At 46.7% G+C, this 15,369-nt stretch overlaps 1 protein-coding gene across 1 annotated transcript in view; it reads right to left on the bottom strand.

Moving 5' to 3' along the window:
- Positions 1-15,369, bottom strand: part of LOC135519870 (thyroglobulin-like) — a 94,287-nt gene that overhangs the window by 36,146 nt on the left and 42,772 nt on the right. The window contains exons 34-37 of the mRNA XM_064945072.1: positions 4,347-4,458; positions 3,807-3,886; positions 3,213-3,356; positions 2,392-2,457 (exon numbers count right to left, since the gene is read on the bottom strand). Coding sequence (XP_064801144.1) covers positions 2,392-2,457; positions 3,213-3,356; positions 3,807-3,886; positions 4,347-4,458 — 402 coding nt within the window. The remainder of the gene's footprint in view (positions 1-2,391; positions 2,458-3,212; positions 3,357-3,806; positions 3,887-4,346; positions 4,459-15,369) is intronic.

Here is a 15,369-nt window from a genome sequence, read left to right as displayed (position 1 = left end):
ACATTGTCTGCATCTAACACATTGTCTGCATCTAACACATCGTCTGCATCTAACACATCGTCTGCATCTAACACATCGTCTGCATCTAACACATCGTCTGCATCTAACACACTGTCTGCGTCTAACACATTGTCTGCGTCTAACACATTGTCTGCGTCTAACACATTGTCTGCGTCTAACACATTGTCTGCGTCTAACACATTGTCTGCGTCTAACACATTGTCTGCGTCTAACACATTGTCTGCGTCTAACACATCGTCTGCGTCTAACACACTGTCTGCATCTAACACATCGTCTGCATCTAACACATCGTCTGCATCTAACACATCGTCTGCGTCTAACACATCGTCTGCATCTAACACACTGTCTGCATCTAACACATTGTCTGCATCTAACACATCGTCTGCGTCTAACACATCGTCTGCGTCTAACACATTGTCTGCATCTAACACATTGTCCCATAGGGCTCTGTTCAGAAGCAGTGTCCTGCACAAGCTAAAATGCTCCATATTTGGGATGCGGTCATTGAAATGTATTTTAATGTCAAAAGGACAGATCTCTCTTAAGCATCCAATTCCACCACTATCCACTGTGCTAGATAGTAATGAGAGCAGTTGAAAGCCTGTACTCTCCTCTGTCTAATGGACAGGTTTCTAGTTACTGGAGCCGTCGGAGACAGTATCTCCTCTGTCTAATGGACAGGTTTCTAGCTACTGGAGGCGTTGGAGACAGTATCTCCTCTGTCTAATGGACAGGTTTCTAGTTACTGGAGGCGTTGGAGACAGTATCTCCTCTGTCTCATGGACAGGTTTCTAGTTACTGGAGCCGTCGGAGACAGTATCTCCTCTGTCTAATGGACAGGTTTCTAGCTACTGGAGGCGTTGGAGACAGTATCTCCTCTGTCTAATGGACAGGTTTCTAGTTACTGGAGGCGTCGGAGACAGTATCTCCTCTGTCTAACGGACAGGTTTCTAGCTACTGGAGGCATTGGAGACAGTATCTCCTCTGTCTAATGGACAGGTTTCTAGCTACTGGAGGCGTTGGAGACAGTATCTCCTCTGTCTCATGGACAGGTTTCTAGCTACTGGAGGCGTTGGAGACAGTATCTCCTCTGTCTAACGGACAGGTTTCTAGCTACTGGAGGCGTTGGAGACAGTATCTCCTCTGTCTAACGGACAGGTTTCTAGCTACTGGAGGCGTTGGAGACAGTATCTCCTCTGTCTAATGGACAGATTTCTAGCTACTGGAGGCGTTGGAGACAGTATCTCCTCTGTCTAACGGACAGGTTTCTAGCTACTGGAGGTGTTGGAGACAGTATCTCCTCTGTCTAAAGGACAGGTTTCTAGCTACTGGAGGCGTTGGAGACAGTATCTCCTCTGTCTAATGGACAGGTTTCTAGCTACTGGAGGTGTTGGAGACAGTATCTCCTCTGTCTAACGGACAGGTTTCTAGCTACTGGAGGTGTTGGAGACAGTATCTCCTCTGTCTCATGGACAGGTTTCTAGCTACTGCAGGCGTTGGAGACAGTATCTCCTCTGTCTAATGGACAGGTTTCTAGCTACTGCAGGCGTTGGAGACAGTATCTCCTCTGTCTAACGGACAGGTTTCTAGCTACTGCAGGCGTTGGAGACAGTATCTCCTCTGTCTAATGGACAGGTTTCTAGCTACTGGAGGCGTTGGAGACAGTATCTCCTCTGTCTAATGGACAGGTTTCTAGCTACTGGAGGGTATGGAGGAAGTGAGTCTAATTAAAGGCTAAGTGGGAAACACTGTGGCTTGTAAACATTTCAGCACGTCAGCACAATGAAAGCTCGCAAAATGACCATGTTAGTTTGTCTCTTTGATGTGAGGGGAGGGAGGGGGGGGGTCCCTTTGAATACACACAAATGTGAAATGGGTTGTCGCCCAAACAGCACCCCATTCCCCATAATGCACCCCTATGGGCCCTAGTCAAAAGTGGAGCACTATATAAGGAATAGGCTCCCGAGTGGCGCAGCGGTCTGAGGCACTGCATCTCAGTGCTAGAGGCGTCACTACAGACCCTGGTTGGATTCCAGGCTGTATCACAACCATAGGGCAGCGTACAATTGGCCCAGCTTTGTCTGGGTTAGGGGAGGGTTTGGCCGGGGGGGGGGGGGGAGTAGCCCCGTCATTGTAAATAATAACTTGTTCTTAACTGACGTGCCTTGTTAAATAAATAAAAGACATACAGAAGGAACTGGGGGGCCTCATCCGGAGACAGAACGGATGACGTGTTTCTATTCAACCATTTACAGGAGGATGACAGCAGGAATAAACACACAGTCAGTCTGTTTATTGTAGCTGACGTATCAAACTCACAGTGTGATGTATTGTACAACTCCTGAGGTGAAATATGAACTGCACTCTCACCATTCTCTGAAGGAACACGTAGTTGGAAACTGGGGCACAAGCGTGGTGATGTAGTCCACTGGTTCACTGTGGAGAACAATGGAAACGTCTGAGTCATTACGTAATAAACTCCTTAACCATCAGAAAACTACTTGGTTAAATAAATGTGTCTGCTGGATCACGTGGCTCAGTAACACCAACTGGAGAAAAGATTAATTACGGCTGTGCCCCGAATAGCACCCTAGTGCACGACATAGATAGGGAGCCACTTGAAACGGAAACAAATGTGTGAGCTGTGGGACTCTTAAGAATAGAAAAATTACCAGCGAGTCTGAGAATTTCTCCCCCCAAAAAAAGTAAGAACAATTTGTAGTCTCTGCAATCCTTACCAGGTGGCAAAATATAACCCACAAAATGAGATGACCAGCTGAGGCATAATAACACACGTTTCTGTTTAGATCAGTGTGCAGCGTCTCATTGGCTGTGTCCCAAATAGCACACTATTCCTCCAATGGGCTCTGGTCAAATGTAGTGCACCACATAAAGAGAAGGTGCCATTTGGGACACACAGACTGTAACCAGGGCAACGGCGCTGTCACTATTCTCCAAAAGAGAAAGTAACATCAAGACATCAAAATTAAATAGGTAGGAGACAACTCAAGATGTTGGCCAGATGTTCGAACAAGATGTGTGTCATGCCTCATCGCTGAGTAAGCTACCCTAGTTTCAAACGGCACCCTATTCCCTATCTAGTGCACTCCTTTTGACCAGGAGCCCATAGGGAATAGGGTGCCATTTGGGAGTCACCCTGTACCTACTTATCCTCGGACGTTTACACACACCTGGTTTCTCGTACCAGCCAAGAGGATACACTCCGGATTCTACTTTGGAGGGGGTGCAGTCCTGGACTCTCCAGGTTGTCCGTTCTCCTTCACCACACGTCTGGATACCAAAGCTGTTCAGAGTCAGGCAGAGAACGTCTGACCCTGGATGGAGACAACACACACACACACACACACACACACACACACACACAAAAACACACAAAGACACACACACACACGCACACATACACAAAGACACACACAAAGACACACACAAAGACACACACAAAGACACACACACAAAGACACACACACAAAGACACACACACAAAGACACACACACAAAGACACACACACACACAAAGACACACACACACACACAAAGACACACACACACACACACAAAGACACACACACAAAGATACACACAAAAAGACACACACACAAAGACACACACACACTTGAGAGGAAATATTTGTCTCTTTGGACTTTGGAGCTATATTGTGATTGTTTCCCTCTTCTCTCTTGCTCCTTGAACATTGAATGTCGGGAGAAAATGTCAGCACTGTAAAAAACATGTCAGTTAATATGTTGACTGAAATAACAACTGACCAGGTGACTGTGTGTCCCTGACGTATCCGATTCCACGGCAACACGGGTCTTCATCACATCTCCGTTCACACTCACGGAACCTGGTGCAAACACAAAGCAGGCACACACCTTTTCTTTGGGGAAACTAAACAGGAATTGTCTAACACTTTTCCTAAAGACTTTGTCATTATCCTAAAGAAAGATGTTTGTTATTGCTTGAAGTAGTGAAATATAACAGAACCAGTGGGACCCAGGTAACACTGCCCTAAGGTCTCTCAGCCCCAGAACCAGTGGGACCCAGGTAACACCGCCCTAAGGTCTCTCAGCCCCAGAACCAGTGGGACCCAGGTAACACTGCCCTAAGGTCTCTCAGCCCCAGAACCAGTGGGACCCAGGTAACACCGCCCTAAGGTCTCTCAGCCCCAGAACCAGTGGGACCCAGGTAACACTGCCCTAAGGTCTCTCAGCCCCAGAACCAGTGGGACCCAGGTAACACCGCCCTAAGGTCTCTCAGCCCCAGAACCAGTGGGACCCAGGTAACACCGCCCTAAGGCCTCTTACCCCTCAGTGATAGGCTTGGCACTCAGGTTGACACGGCTACGGACGGAATAAGACACCATCTTCTTAAAGGGAACACGGCTGTAAAAACTCTCCACACTTCCAGTCAGATCAACTGTTAAAACACAACAGAGAGAACAACACAAATGAGCTCCTGAAATAATAGAAAATGTTATTATTTTCTGGAGAAAAACTGTGTGTGCTTCCTTCCGCTGTTTTAATGGAGATAAGTTGATGACGTTTTAGAGGCTAATGTATTATTCTGGTAAATAATATGGTAGTGGGATAAGTTGAAGAAGACCTACAGCACCTCACTACAACATACTGATCATGAACCTACCAGGGATCTCATCACTACAACATACTGACCATGAACCTACCAGGGATCTCATCCTGCAGCACCTCACTACAACATACTGACCATGAACCTACCAGGGATCTCATCACTACAACATACTGACCATGAACCTACCAGGGATCTCATCCTGCAGCACCTCACTACAACATACTGACCATGAACCTACCAGGGATCTCATCACTACAACATACTGACCATGAACCTACCAGTGATCTCATCCTGCAGCTACAACATACTGACCATGAACCTACCGGGGATCTCATCACTACAACATACTGACCCTGAACCTACCAGGGATCTCATCCTGCAGCACCTCACTACAACATACTGACCATGAACCTACCAGGGATCTCATCCTGCAGCACCTCACTACAACATACTGACCATGAACCTACCAGGGATCTCATCCTGCAGCACCTCACTACAACATACTGACCATTAACCTACCAGGGATCTCATCCTGCAGCACCTCACGACAACACACTGACCATTAACCTACCAGGGATCTCATCCTGCAGCACCTCACTACAACATACTGACCATTAACCTACCAGGGATCTCATCCTGCAGCACCACACTACAACATACTGACAATGAACCTACCAGGGATCTCATCCTGCAGCACATCACTACAACATACTGACCAAGAACCTACCAGGGATCTCATCCTGCAGCACCCCACTACAACATACTGGACCAAGAACCTACCAGGGATCTCATCCTGCAGCACATCACTACAACATACTGACCATGAACCTACCAGGGATCTCATCACTACAACATACTGACCATGAACCTACCAGGGATCTCATCACTACAACATACTGACCATGAACCTGCCAGGGATCTCATCCTGCAGAACCTCACTACAACATACTGACCATGAACCTACCAGTGATCTCCTCCTGCAGCACATCACTACAACATACTGTCCATGAACCTACCAGGGATCTCATCACTACAACATACTGACCCTGAACCTACCAGGGATCTCATCACTACAACATACTGACCATGAACCTACCAGTGATCTCATCCTGCAGCACATAACTACAACATACTGACCATGAACCTACCAGGGATCTCGTCTTGCAGAACCTCACTACAACATACTGACCATGAACCTACCAGGGATCTCGTCTTGCAGAACCTCACTACAACATACTGACCATGAACCTACCAGGGATCTCGTCTTGCAGAACCTCACTACAACATACTGACCATGAACCTACCAGGGATCTCATCCTGCAGCACCTCACTACAACATACTGACCATTAACCTACCAGGGATCTCATCCTGCAGCACCTCACTACAACATACTGACCATTAACCTACCAGGGATCTCATCACTACAACATACTGTCCATGAACCTACCAGGGATCTCATCACTACAACATACTGACCATGAACCTACCAGTGATCTCATCCTGCAGCACATCACTACAACATACTGACCATGAACCTACCAGGGATCTCATCCTGCAGCACATCACTACAACATACTGTCCATGAACCTACCAGGGATCTCATCACTACAACATACTGACCATGAACCTACCAGGGATCTCATCACTACAACATACTGACCATAAACCTACCAGGGTTCTCGTCTTGCAGAACCTCACTACAACATACTGACCAAGAACCTACCAGTGATCTCGTCTTGCAGAACCTCACTACAACATACTGACCAAGAACCTACCAGTGATCTCATCCTGCAGCACCTCACATTCCACCAACAGAAAGAACAATGCCGTACGCTTTGCCTGACTGGACTCTGTCTAACTGAGCTCAATGTTTACCTAACTAGTATGATTCATTATGACTGGGCTACAGTACAGTACTCTGGCCAGGGTTACTGGGTCTGAGTGAATCTGGCTGTGGTCTTGAAGTACAGGATGTCCCAGAGAGAGCCCTGTTCCTGTCTGAACACCCCAGATGTCAACAGCCCAGAACCCTTTAATGAGAGGAAATGAGGGTTTAATCAGCAAATCAAGGAGAGACGTAACTAGCGGTCTGCTTGGAAATGAGTTTTATACAGAGGGAAGCACAGTTTTGGACAATATGTTACTGACCCCATTTACCTTAAGGCCCAGCATTTTGGTCTGGTGGGCGTTTTCTGTACATACAACATTTCTCTCATAACAACAGACAACAGGTTGCTGTTAAACGGGATGAGTTGGGGGTACTTGTGATAATATGTGATCTTGACTAGATAAAGTCTTCACTACCATGGATAAGATAAGAGACTACATGTGGCAAATCATTTCCCTCAAAATCAAGTGGATTATTTTATTTCATTTTCCATCTGGTCTGCATCTATAAATGACTCTGGTACACTGGCGGCAGACTCCCATCAGAGTGAGAGAGAAGTGACACTATCATTATATCATTATACACACCTCTAGTAGCCTCGCGGTTAGGGCGTTGGGCCAGTAACCGAAAGGTTGCTGGATCAAATCCCCGAGCTGACAAGGTAAAACATCTGTCGTTCTGCCCCTGAACAAGGCAGTTAACCCACCGTTCCCCTGAACAAGGCAGTTAACCCTCTGTTCCCCTGAACAAGGCAGTTAACCCACTGTTCCCCTGAACAAGGCAGTTAACCCACTGTTCCCCTGAACAAGGCAGTTAACCCACTGTTCCCCTGAACAAGGCAGTTAACCCACTGTTCCCCTGAACAAGGCAGTTAACCCACTGTTCCCCGAAGACGTGAATGTTGATTAAGGCAGGCCCCACCCCACCGCTCTATGATAGACAGACCTGTAGAGAAGCTCTATAATGATAGACAGACCTGTAGAGAAGCTCTATAATGATAGACAGACAGACCTGTAGAGAAGCTCTATAATGACAGACAGACCTGTAGAGAAGTTATATAATGACAGACAGACCTGTAGAGAAGCTCTATAATGACAGACAGACCTGTAGAGAAGCTCTCTAATGATAGACAGACCTGCAGAGAAGCTCTATGACAGACAGACAGACCTGTAGAGAAGCTCTATGATAGACAGACAGACCTGTAGAGAAGCTCTATGACAGACAGGCCTGTAGAGAAGCTCTATAATGACAGACAGACCTGTAGAGAAGCTCTATAATGATAGACAGACCTGTAGAGAAGCTCTATAATGATAGACAGACCTGTAGAGAAGCTCTATAATGATAGACAGACCTGTGGAGAAGCTATGACAGACAGACAGACCTGTAGAGAAGCTCTATAATGACAGACAGACCTGTAGAGAAGCTCTATAATGACAGACAGACCTGTAGAGAAGCTCTATGACAGACAGACCTGTAGAGAAGCTCTATGACAGACAGACAGACCTATAGAGAAGCTCTATGATAGACAGACAGACCTGTAGAGAAGCTCTATGACAGACAGGCCTGTAGAGAAGCTCTATAATGACAGACAGACCTGTAGAGAAGCTCTATGACAGACAGACCTGTATAGAAGCTCTATGATAGACAGACAGACCTGTATAGAAGCTCTATAATGACAGACAGACCTGTAGAGAAGCTCTATAATGATAGACAGACCTGTGGAGAAGCTATGACAGACAGACAGACCTGTAGAGAAGCTCTATAATGACAGACAGACCTGTAGAGAAGCTCTATGACAGACAGACCTGTAGAGAAGCTCTATGACAGACAGACAGACAGACCTGTAGAGAAGCTCTATGACAGACAGGCCTGTAGAGAAGCTCTATGACAGACAGACCTGTAGAGCAGCTCTATAATGATAGACAGACCTGTGGAGAAGCTATGACAGACAGACAGACCTGTAGAGAAGCTCTATAATGACAGACAGACCTGTAGAGAAGCTCTATGATAGACAGACCTGTATAGAAGCTCTATGACAGACAGACAGACCTGTAGAGAAGCTCTATGATAGACAGACAGACCTGTAGAGAAGCTCTATGACAGACAGGCCTGTAGAGAAGCTCTATAATGACAGACAGATCTGTAGAGAAGCTCTATAATGATAGATAGACCTGTAGAGAAGCTCTATAATGATAGACAGACCTGTAGAGAAGCTCTATAATGATAGACAGACCTGTGGAGAAGCTATGACAGACAGACAGACCTGTAGAGAAGCTCTATAATGACAGACAGACCTGTAGAGAAGCTCTATAATGACAGACAGACCTGTAGAGAAGCTCTATAATGATAGACAGACCTGTAGAGAAGCTCTATGACAGACAGGCCTGTAGAGAAGCTCTATGACAGACAGACAGACCTATAGAGAAGCTCTATGATAGACAGACAGACCTATAGAGAAGCTCTATGATAGACAGACAGACCTGTAGAGAAGCTCTATGACAGACAGGCCTGTAGAGAAGCTCTATAATGATAGACAGACCTGTGGAGAAGCTATGACAGACAGACAGACCTGTAGAGAAGCTCTATAATGACAGACAGACCTGTAGAGAAGCTCTATGACAGACAGACCTGTATAGAAGCTCTATGATAGACAGACAGACCTGTATAGAAGCTCTATGACAGTCAGACCTGTATAGAAGCTCGATAATGACAGACAGACCTGTAGAGAAGCTCTATAATGATAGACAGACCTGTGGAGAAGCTATGACAGACAGACAGACCTGTAGAGAAGCTCTATAATGACAGACAGACCTGTAGAGAAGCTCTATGACAGACACACCTGTAGAGAAGCTCTATAATGATAGACAGACCTGTAGAGAAGCTCTATGACAGACAGGCCTGTAGAGAAGCTCTATGACAGACAGACCTGTAGAGCAGCTCTATAATGATAGACAGACCTGTGGAGAAGCTATGACAGACAGACAGACCTGTAGAGAAGCTCTATAATGACAGACAGACCGGTAGAGAAGCTCTATGACAGACAGACCTGTATAGAAGCTCTATGATAGACAGACAGACAGACCTGTATAGTAGCTCTATGACAGTCAGACCTGTATAGAAGCTCTATGATAGACAGACAGACAGACCTGTATAGTAGCTCTATGACAGTCAGACCTGTATAGAAGCTCTATGATAGACAGACAGACCTGTAGAGAAGCTCTATAATGACAGTCAGACCTGTATAGAAGCTCTATGATAGACAGACAGACCAGTATAGTAGCTCTATGACAGTCAGACCTGTATAGAAGCTCTATGATAGACAGACAGACCTGTAGAGCAGCTCTATAATGATAGACAGACCTGTAGAGAAGCTCTATGACAGACAGACAGACCTATAGAGAAGCTCTATGATAGACAGACAGACCTATAGAGAAGCTCTATGATAGACAGACAGACCTGTAGAGAAGCTCTATGACAGACAGGCCTGTAGAGAAGCTCTATAATGATAGACAGACCTGTAGAGAAGCTCTATAATGATAGACAGACCTGTGGAGAAGCTATGACAGACAGACAGACCTGTAGAGAAGCTCTATAATGACAGACAGACCTGTAGAGAAGCTCTATGACAGACAGACCTGTATAGAAGCTCTATGATAGACAGACAGACCTGTATAGAAGCTCTATGACAGTCAGACCTGTGGAGAAGCTCGATAATGACAGACAGACCTGTAGAGAAGCTCTATGACAGACAGACCTGTAGAGAAGCTCTATAATGATAGACAGACCTGTAGAGAAGCTCTATGACAGACAGGCCTGTAGAGAAGCTCTATGACAGACAGACCTGTAGAGCAGCTCTATAATGATAGACAGACCTGTGGAGAAGCTATGACAGACAGACAGACCTGTAGAGAAGCTCTATAATGACAGACAGACCGGTAGAGAAGCTCTATGACAGACAGACCTGTATAGAAGCTCTATGATAGACAGACAGACCTGTATAGCAGCTCTATGACAGTCAGACCTGTATAGAAGCTCTATGATAGACAGACAGACAGACCTGTATAGTAGCTCTATGACAGTCAGACCTGTATAGAAGCTCTATGATAGACAGACAGACCTGTAGAGAAGCTCTATAATGACAGTCAGACCTGTATAGAAGCTCTATGATAGACAGACAGACCAGTATAGTAGCTCTATGACAGTCAGACCTGTATAGAAGCTCTATGATAGACAGGCAGACCTGTAGAGCAGCTCTATAATGATAGACAGACCTGTGGAGAAGCTATGACAGACAGACCTGTAGAGAAGCTCTATGACAGACAGACCTGTATAGAAGCTCTATGATAGACAGACAGACCTGTATAGAAGCTCTATGACAGACAAACCTGTGGAGAAGCTCTATAACAGACAGACAGACAGACAGACCTGTAGAGAAGCTCTATGATAGACAGACAGACCTGTAGAGAAGCTCTATGACAGACAGACCTGTATAGAAGCTCTATGATAGACAGACAGACCTGTATAGAAGCTCTATGATAGACAGACAGACCTGTATAGAAGCTCTATGATAGACAGTCAGACCTGTAGAGAAGCTCTATGACAGACAGACCTGTGGAGAAGCTCTATAACAGACAGACAGACAGACAGACAGACCTGTAGAGAAGCTCTATAACAGACAGACAGACAGACCTGTAGAGAAGCTCTATAACAGACAGACAGACCGACCTGTAGAGAAGCTCTATGACAGACAGACCTGTATAGAAGCTCTATGATAGACAGACAGACCTGTATAGAAGCTCTATGACAGTCAGACCTGTGGAGAAGCTCGATAATGACAGACAGACCTGTAGAGAAGCTCTATGACAGACAGACCTGTAGAGAAGCTCTATAATGATAGACAGACCTGTAGAGAAGCTCTATGACAGACAGGCCTGTAGAGAAGCTCTATGACAGACAGACCTGTAGAGCAGCTCTATAATGATAGACAGACCTGTGGAGAAGCTATGACAGACAGACAGACCTGTAGAGAAGCTCTATAATGACAGACAGACCGGTAGAGAAGCTCTATGACAGACAGACCTGTATAGAAGCTCTATGATAGACAGACAGACCTGTATAGCAGCTCTATGACAGTCAGACCTGTATAGAAGCTCTATGATAGACAGACAGACAGACCTGTATAGTAGCTCTATGACAGTCAGACCTGTATAGAAGCTCTATGATAGACAGACAGACCTGTAGAGAAGCTCTATAATGACAGTCAGACCTGTATAGAAGCTCTATGATAGACAGACAGACCAGTATAGTAGCTCTATGACAGTCAGACCTGTATAGAAGCTCTATGATAGACAGGCAGACCTGTAGAGCAGCTCTATGACAGTCAGACCTGTGGAGAAGCTCGATAATGACAGACAGACCTGTAGAGAAGCTCTATGACAGACAGACCTGTAGAGAAGCTCTATAATGATAGACAGACCTGTAGAGAAGCTCTATGACAGACAGGCCTGTAGAGAAGCTCTATGACAGACAGACCTGTAGAGCAGCTCTATAATGATAGACAGACCTGTGGAGAAGCTATGACAGACAGACCTGTAGAGAAGCTCTATGACAGACAGACCTGTATAGAAGCTCTATGATAGACAGACAGACCTGTATAGAAGCTCTATGACAGACAAACCTGTGGAGAAGCTCTATAACAGACAGACAGACAGACAGACCTGTAGAGAAGCTCTATGATAGACAGACAGACCTGTAGAGAAGCTCTATGACAGACAGACCTGTATAGAAGCTCTATGATAGACAGACAGACCTGTATAGAAGCTCTATGATAGACAGACAGACCTGTATAGAAGCTCTATGATAGACAGTCAGACCTGTAGAGAAGCTCTATGACAGACAGACCTGTGGAGAAGCTCTATAACAGACAGACAGACAGACAGACAGACCTGTAGAGAAGCTCTATAACAGACAGACAGACAGACCTGTAGAGAAGCTCTATAACAGACAGACAGACCGACCTGTAGAGAAGCTCTATAACAGACAGACATGTAGAGAAGTCATAAAGCATGTGCAGACAGAGGTCAGTAGTAAAGAGGAGATGGGATAGCCCCTGTTGAAGCTTACAGACTCACACACACACACACACACACACACACACACACACACACACACACACACACACACACGTATCACAGGAGGTTGGTGGCACCTTAATTGGTTAGAACAGGCTCGTTGTAATGACTGGAGTGGAATCAGTGGAATGGTATCAAATACATCAGACACATGGTTTCCATGGTTTCCAGGTGTTTGACACCATTCCATTCACTCCGTTCTGGACGTTATTATGAGCCGTTGTCCCCTCCACAACCACCTGCAGTGTGTATATTACAACTGTCTGTGTTCAGAGATCTTTAAGTGCAGTAGAGATGACATGCAGCTGTCATAACAGAATCTGTCTGTACATCTTAATGTACTGATAGATGAGAGATGACACATTTATGCCAACGTCTATCCCCAATAATATGAATTGGATGAAGAACTTTCTAAGTCATTCTGCAAACAAAGCATGTTCATCTCCACTCAGTTCCCAGAAAGCCTTTGGAAAGATGTTTGATTGGTCTTTTAGTCCATCAGCTGGTGGTACATCTGCTGCTGGAGTTAACAAGGGAACAATTGTTTTGGGCCGTGAGGAGAGTGTGTGTGTGTGTGTATATGTGTGTGTGTGTGTGTGTGTGTATATGTGTGTATATGTGTGTATATGTGTGTGTGTGTATATGTGTGTGTGTGTGTATATGTGTATATGTGTGTGTATATGTGTGTGTATATGTGTGTGTATATGTGTGTGTGTGTATATATGTGTGTGTCTGTGTGTGTGTATATATGTGTGTGTATGTGTGTGTGTGTGTGAATGTGTATGTGTATGTGTGTGTGTGTGTGTGTGTATGTGTGTGTGTGTGTGTGTGTGTGTATGTGTGTGTGTGTGTGTGTGTGTGTGTGTGTGTGTGTGATAATGGTCCTCCTCCAGTGCTGAGTTAGTGGGTATGTTCCCCTGCAGATATCAAAGGGTTCTTTATAACGACGTCCCAGACAGTCACTGGTTCCACAGAGTCATGTTAATGAGGGAACCTCCACCTGCCGTACACCTCAGCAAGCATATTAAACACGTTCTTTAAAGGTACTACTGAGCTAGCTAGCTGTTTTCAATGCAACAGCAGCACACAGAGCACCATTCAGAAGGACAAGACACCCAGCTGAAAATCATATGGTTTGAATTCATCCACAACAAGGCTCATTCTGTTTCACTGCTGCTGTGAAGAGCATGATAATAATAACAACAAGAGCTCTGGGTTACAGGCAAATGAATAGTCTGACAGCAGAGAGAGAAGGGGAGAGAAAGGGAGAGGGAAAGGGAGAGGGAAAGGGGAGGGAGGGAGGTAGGTAGGGGAGGTAGGTAGGGGAGGGAGGTAGGGGGGGGAGGGAGGGGGAGGGAGGGGGGAGGGAGGGAGGGAGGGAGGGAGGGGAGAGAGGGAGGGAGGGAGGGAGGGAGGGAGGGAGGGAGGTAGGGGAGGGAGGGAGGGAGGGGGGAGGGAGGGGGAGGGAGGGAGGGAGGGAGGGAGGGAGGGAGGGAGGGAGGGAGGGAGGGAGGGAGGGAGGGAGGGAGGGAGGGAGGGGGAGGGAGGGAGGGAGGGAGGGAGGGAGGGAGAGAAAAAGCAGATGCTCTTCAGAGAGCTGTATTGAATTTAACAGGACACTCAGGTTCGCTGTGACCACCAGTCGAACCAGTGGATGTGTCCACAAATGGTCATAGGACTCAAATGGTCATAGAATGTGTCCACAAATGGTCATAGTGCACTACATAGGGAATAGGGTCCCCGTAGGACTCTGGTCAAAAGTAGTGCACTACATAGGGAATAGGGTCCCCGTAGGGCTCTGGTCAAAAGTAGTGCACTACATAGGGAATAGGGTTCCATTTGAATCACAGCATCTGACACAGACGACTAACTCACTCACGGCACAACATATTAAAAAACACAGAGAATTCTGAAGAAGTCAGTGGTGCCCTGTCAGTGGTGCCCTGTCAGTGGTGCCCTGTCAGTGGTGCCCTGTCAGTGGTGCTCTGTCAGTGGTGCCCTGTCAGTGGTGCCCTGTCAGTGGTGCTCTGTCAGTGGTGCCCTGTCAGTGGTGCCCTGTCAGTGGTGCCCTGTCAGTGGTGCCCTGTCAGTGGTGCCCTGTCAGTGGTGCCCTGTCAGTGGTGCTCTGTCAGTGGTGCTCTGTCAGTGGTGCCCTGTCAGTGGTGCCCTGTCAGTGGTGCTCTGTCAGTGGTGCCCTGTCAGTGGTGCTCTGTCAGTGGTGCTCTGTCAGTGGTGCCCTGTCAGTGGTGCTCTGTCAGTGGTGCCCTGTCAGTGGTGCCCTGTCAGTGGTGCTCTGTCAGTGGTGCTCTGTCAGTGGTGCCCTGTCAGTGGTGCCCTGTCAGTGGTGCGCTGTCAGTGGTGCCCTGTCAGTGGTGCCCTGTCAGTGGTGCCCTGTCAGTGGTGCCCTGTCAGTGGTGCCCTGTCAGTGGTGCCCTGTCAGTGGTGCCCTGTCAGTGGTGTTCTGTCAGTGGTGCCCTGTCAGTGGTGCTCTGTCAGTGGTGCTCTGTCAGTGGTGCCCTGTCAGTGGTGCCCTGTCAGTGGTGCCCTGTCAGTGGTGCTCTGTCAGTGGTGCCCTGTCAGTGGTGCCCTGTCAGTGGTGCCCTGTCAGTGGTGCTCTGTCAGTGGTGCCCTGTCAGTGGTGCCCTGTCAGTGGTATGCACTACGCATATAAACACAGACAGGAAACCTTCAAAATGTTTTTTTTTTTTTTTAACCTCTTG

This window comes from Oncorhynchus masou, chromosome 29 (assembly GCF_036934945.1).
Source record: "Oncorhynchus masou masou isolate Uvic2021 chromosome 29, UVic_Omas_1.1, whole genome shotgun sequence".
NCBI classification, from domain to species: domain Eukaryota; kingdom Metazoa; phylum Chordata; class Actinopteri; order Salmoniformes; family Salmonidae; genus Oncorhynchus; species Oncorhynchus masou.
This window is presented reverse-complemented; position numbering and strand designations above follow the sequence as displayed.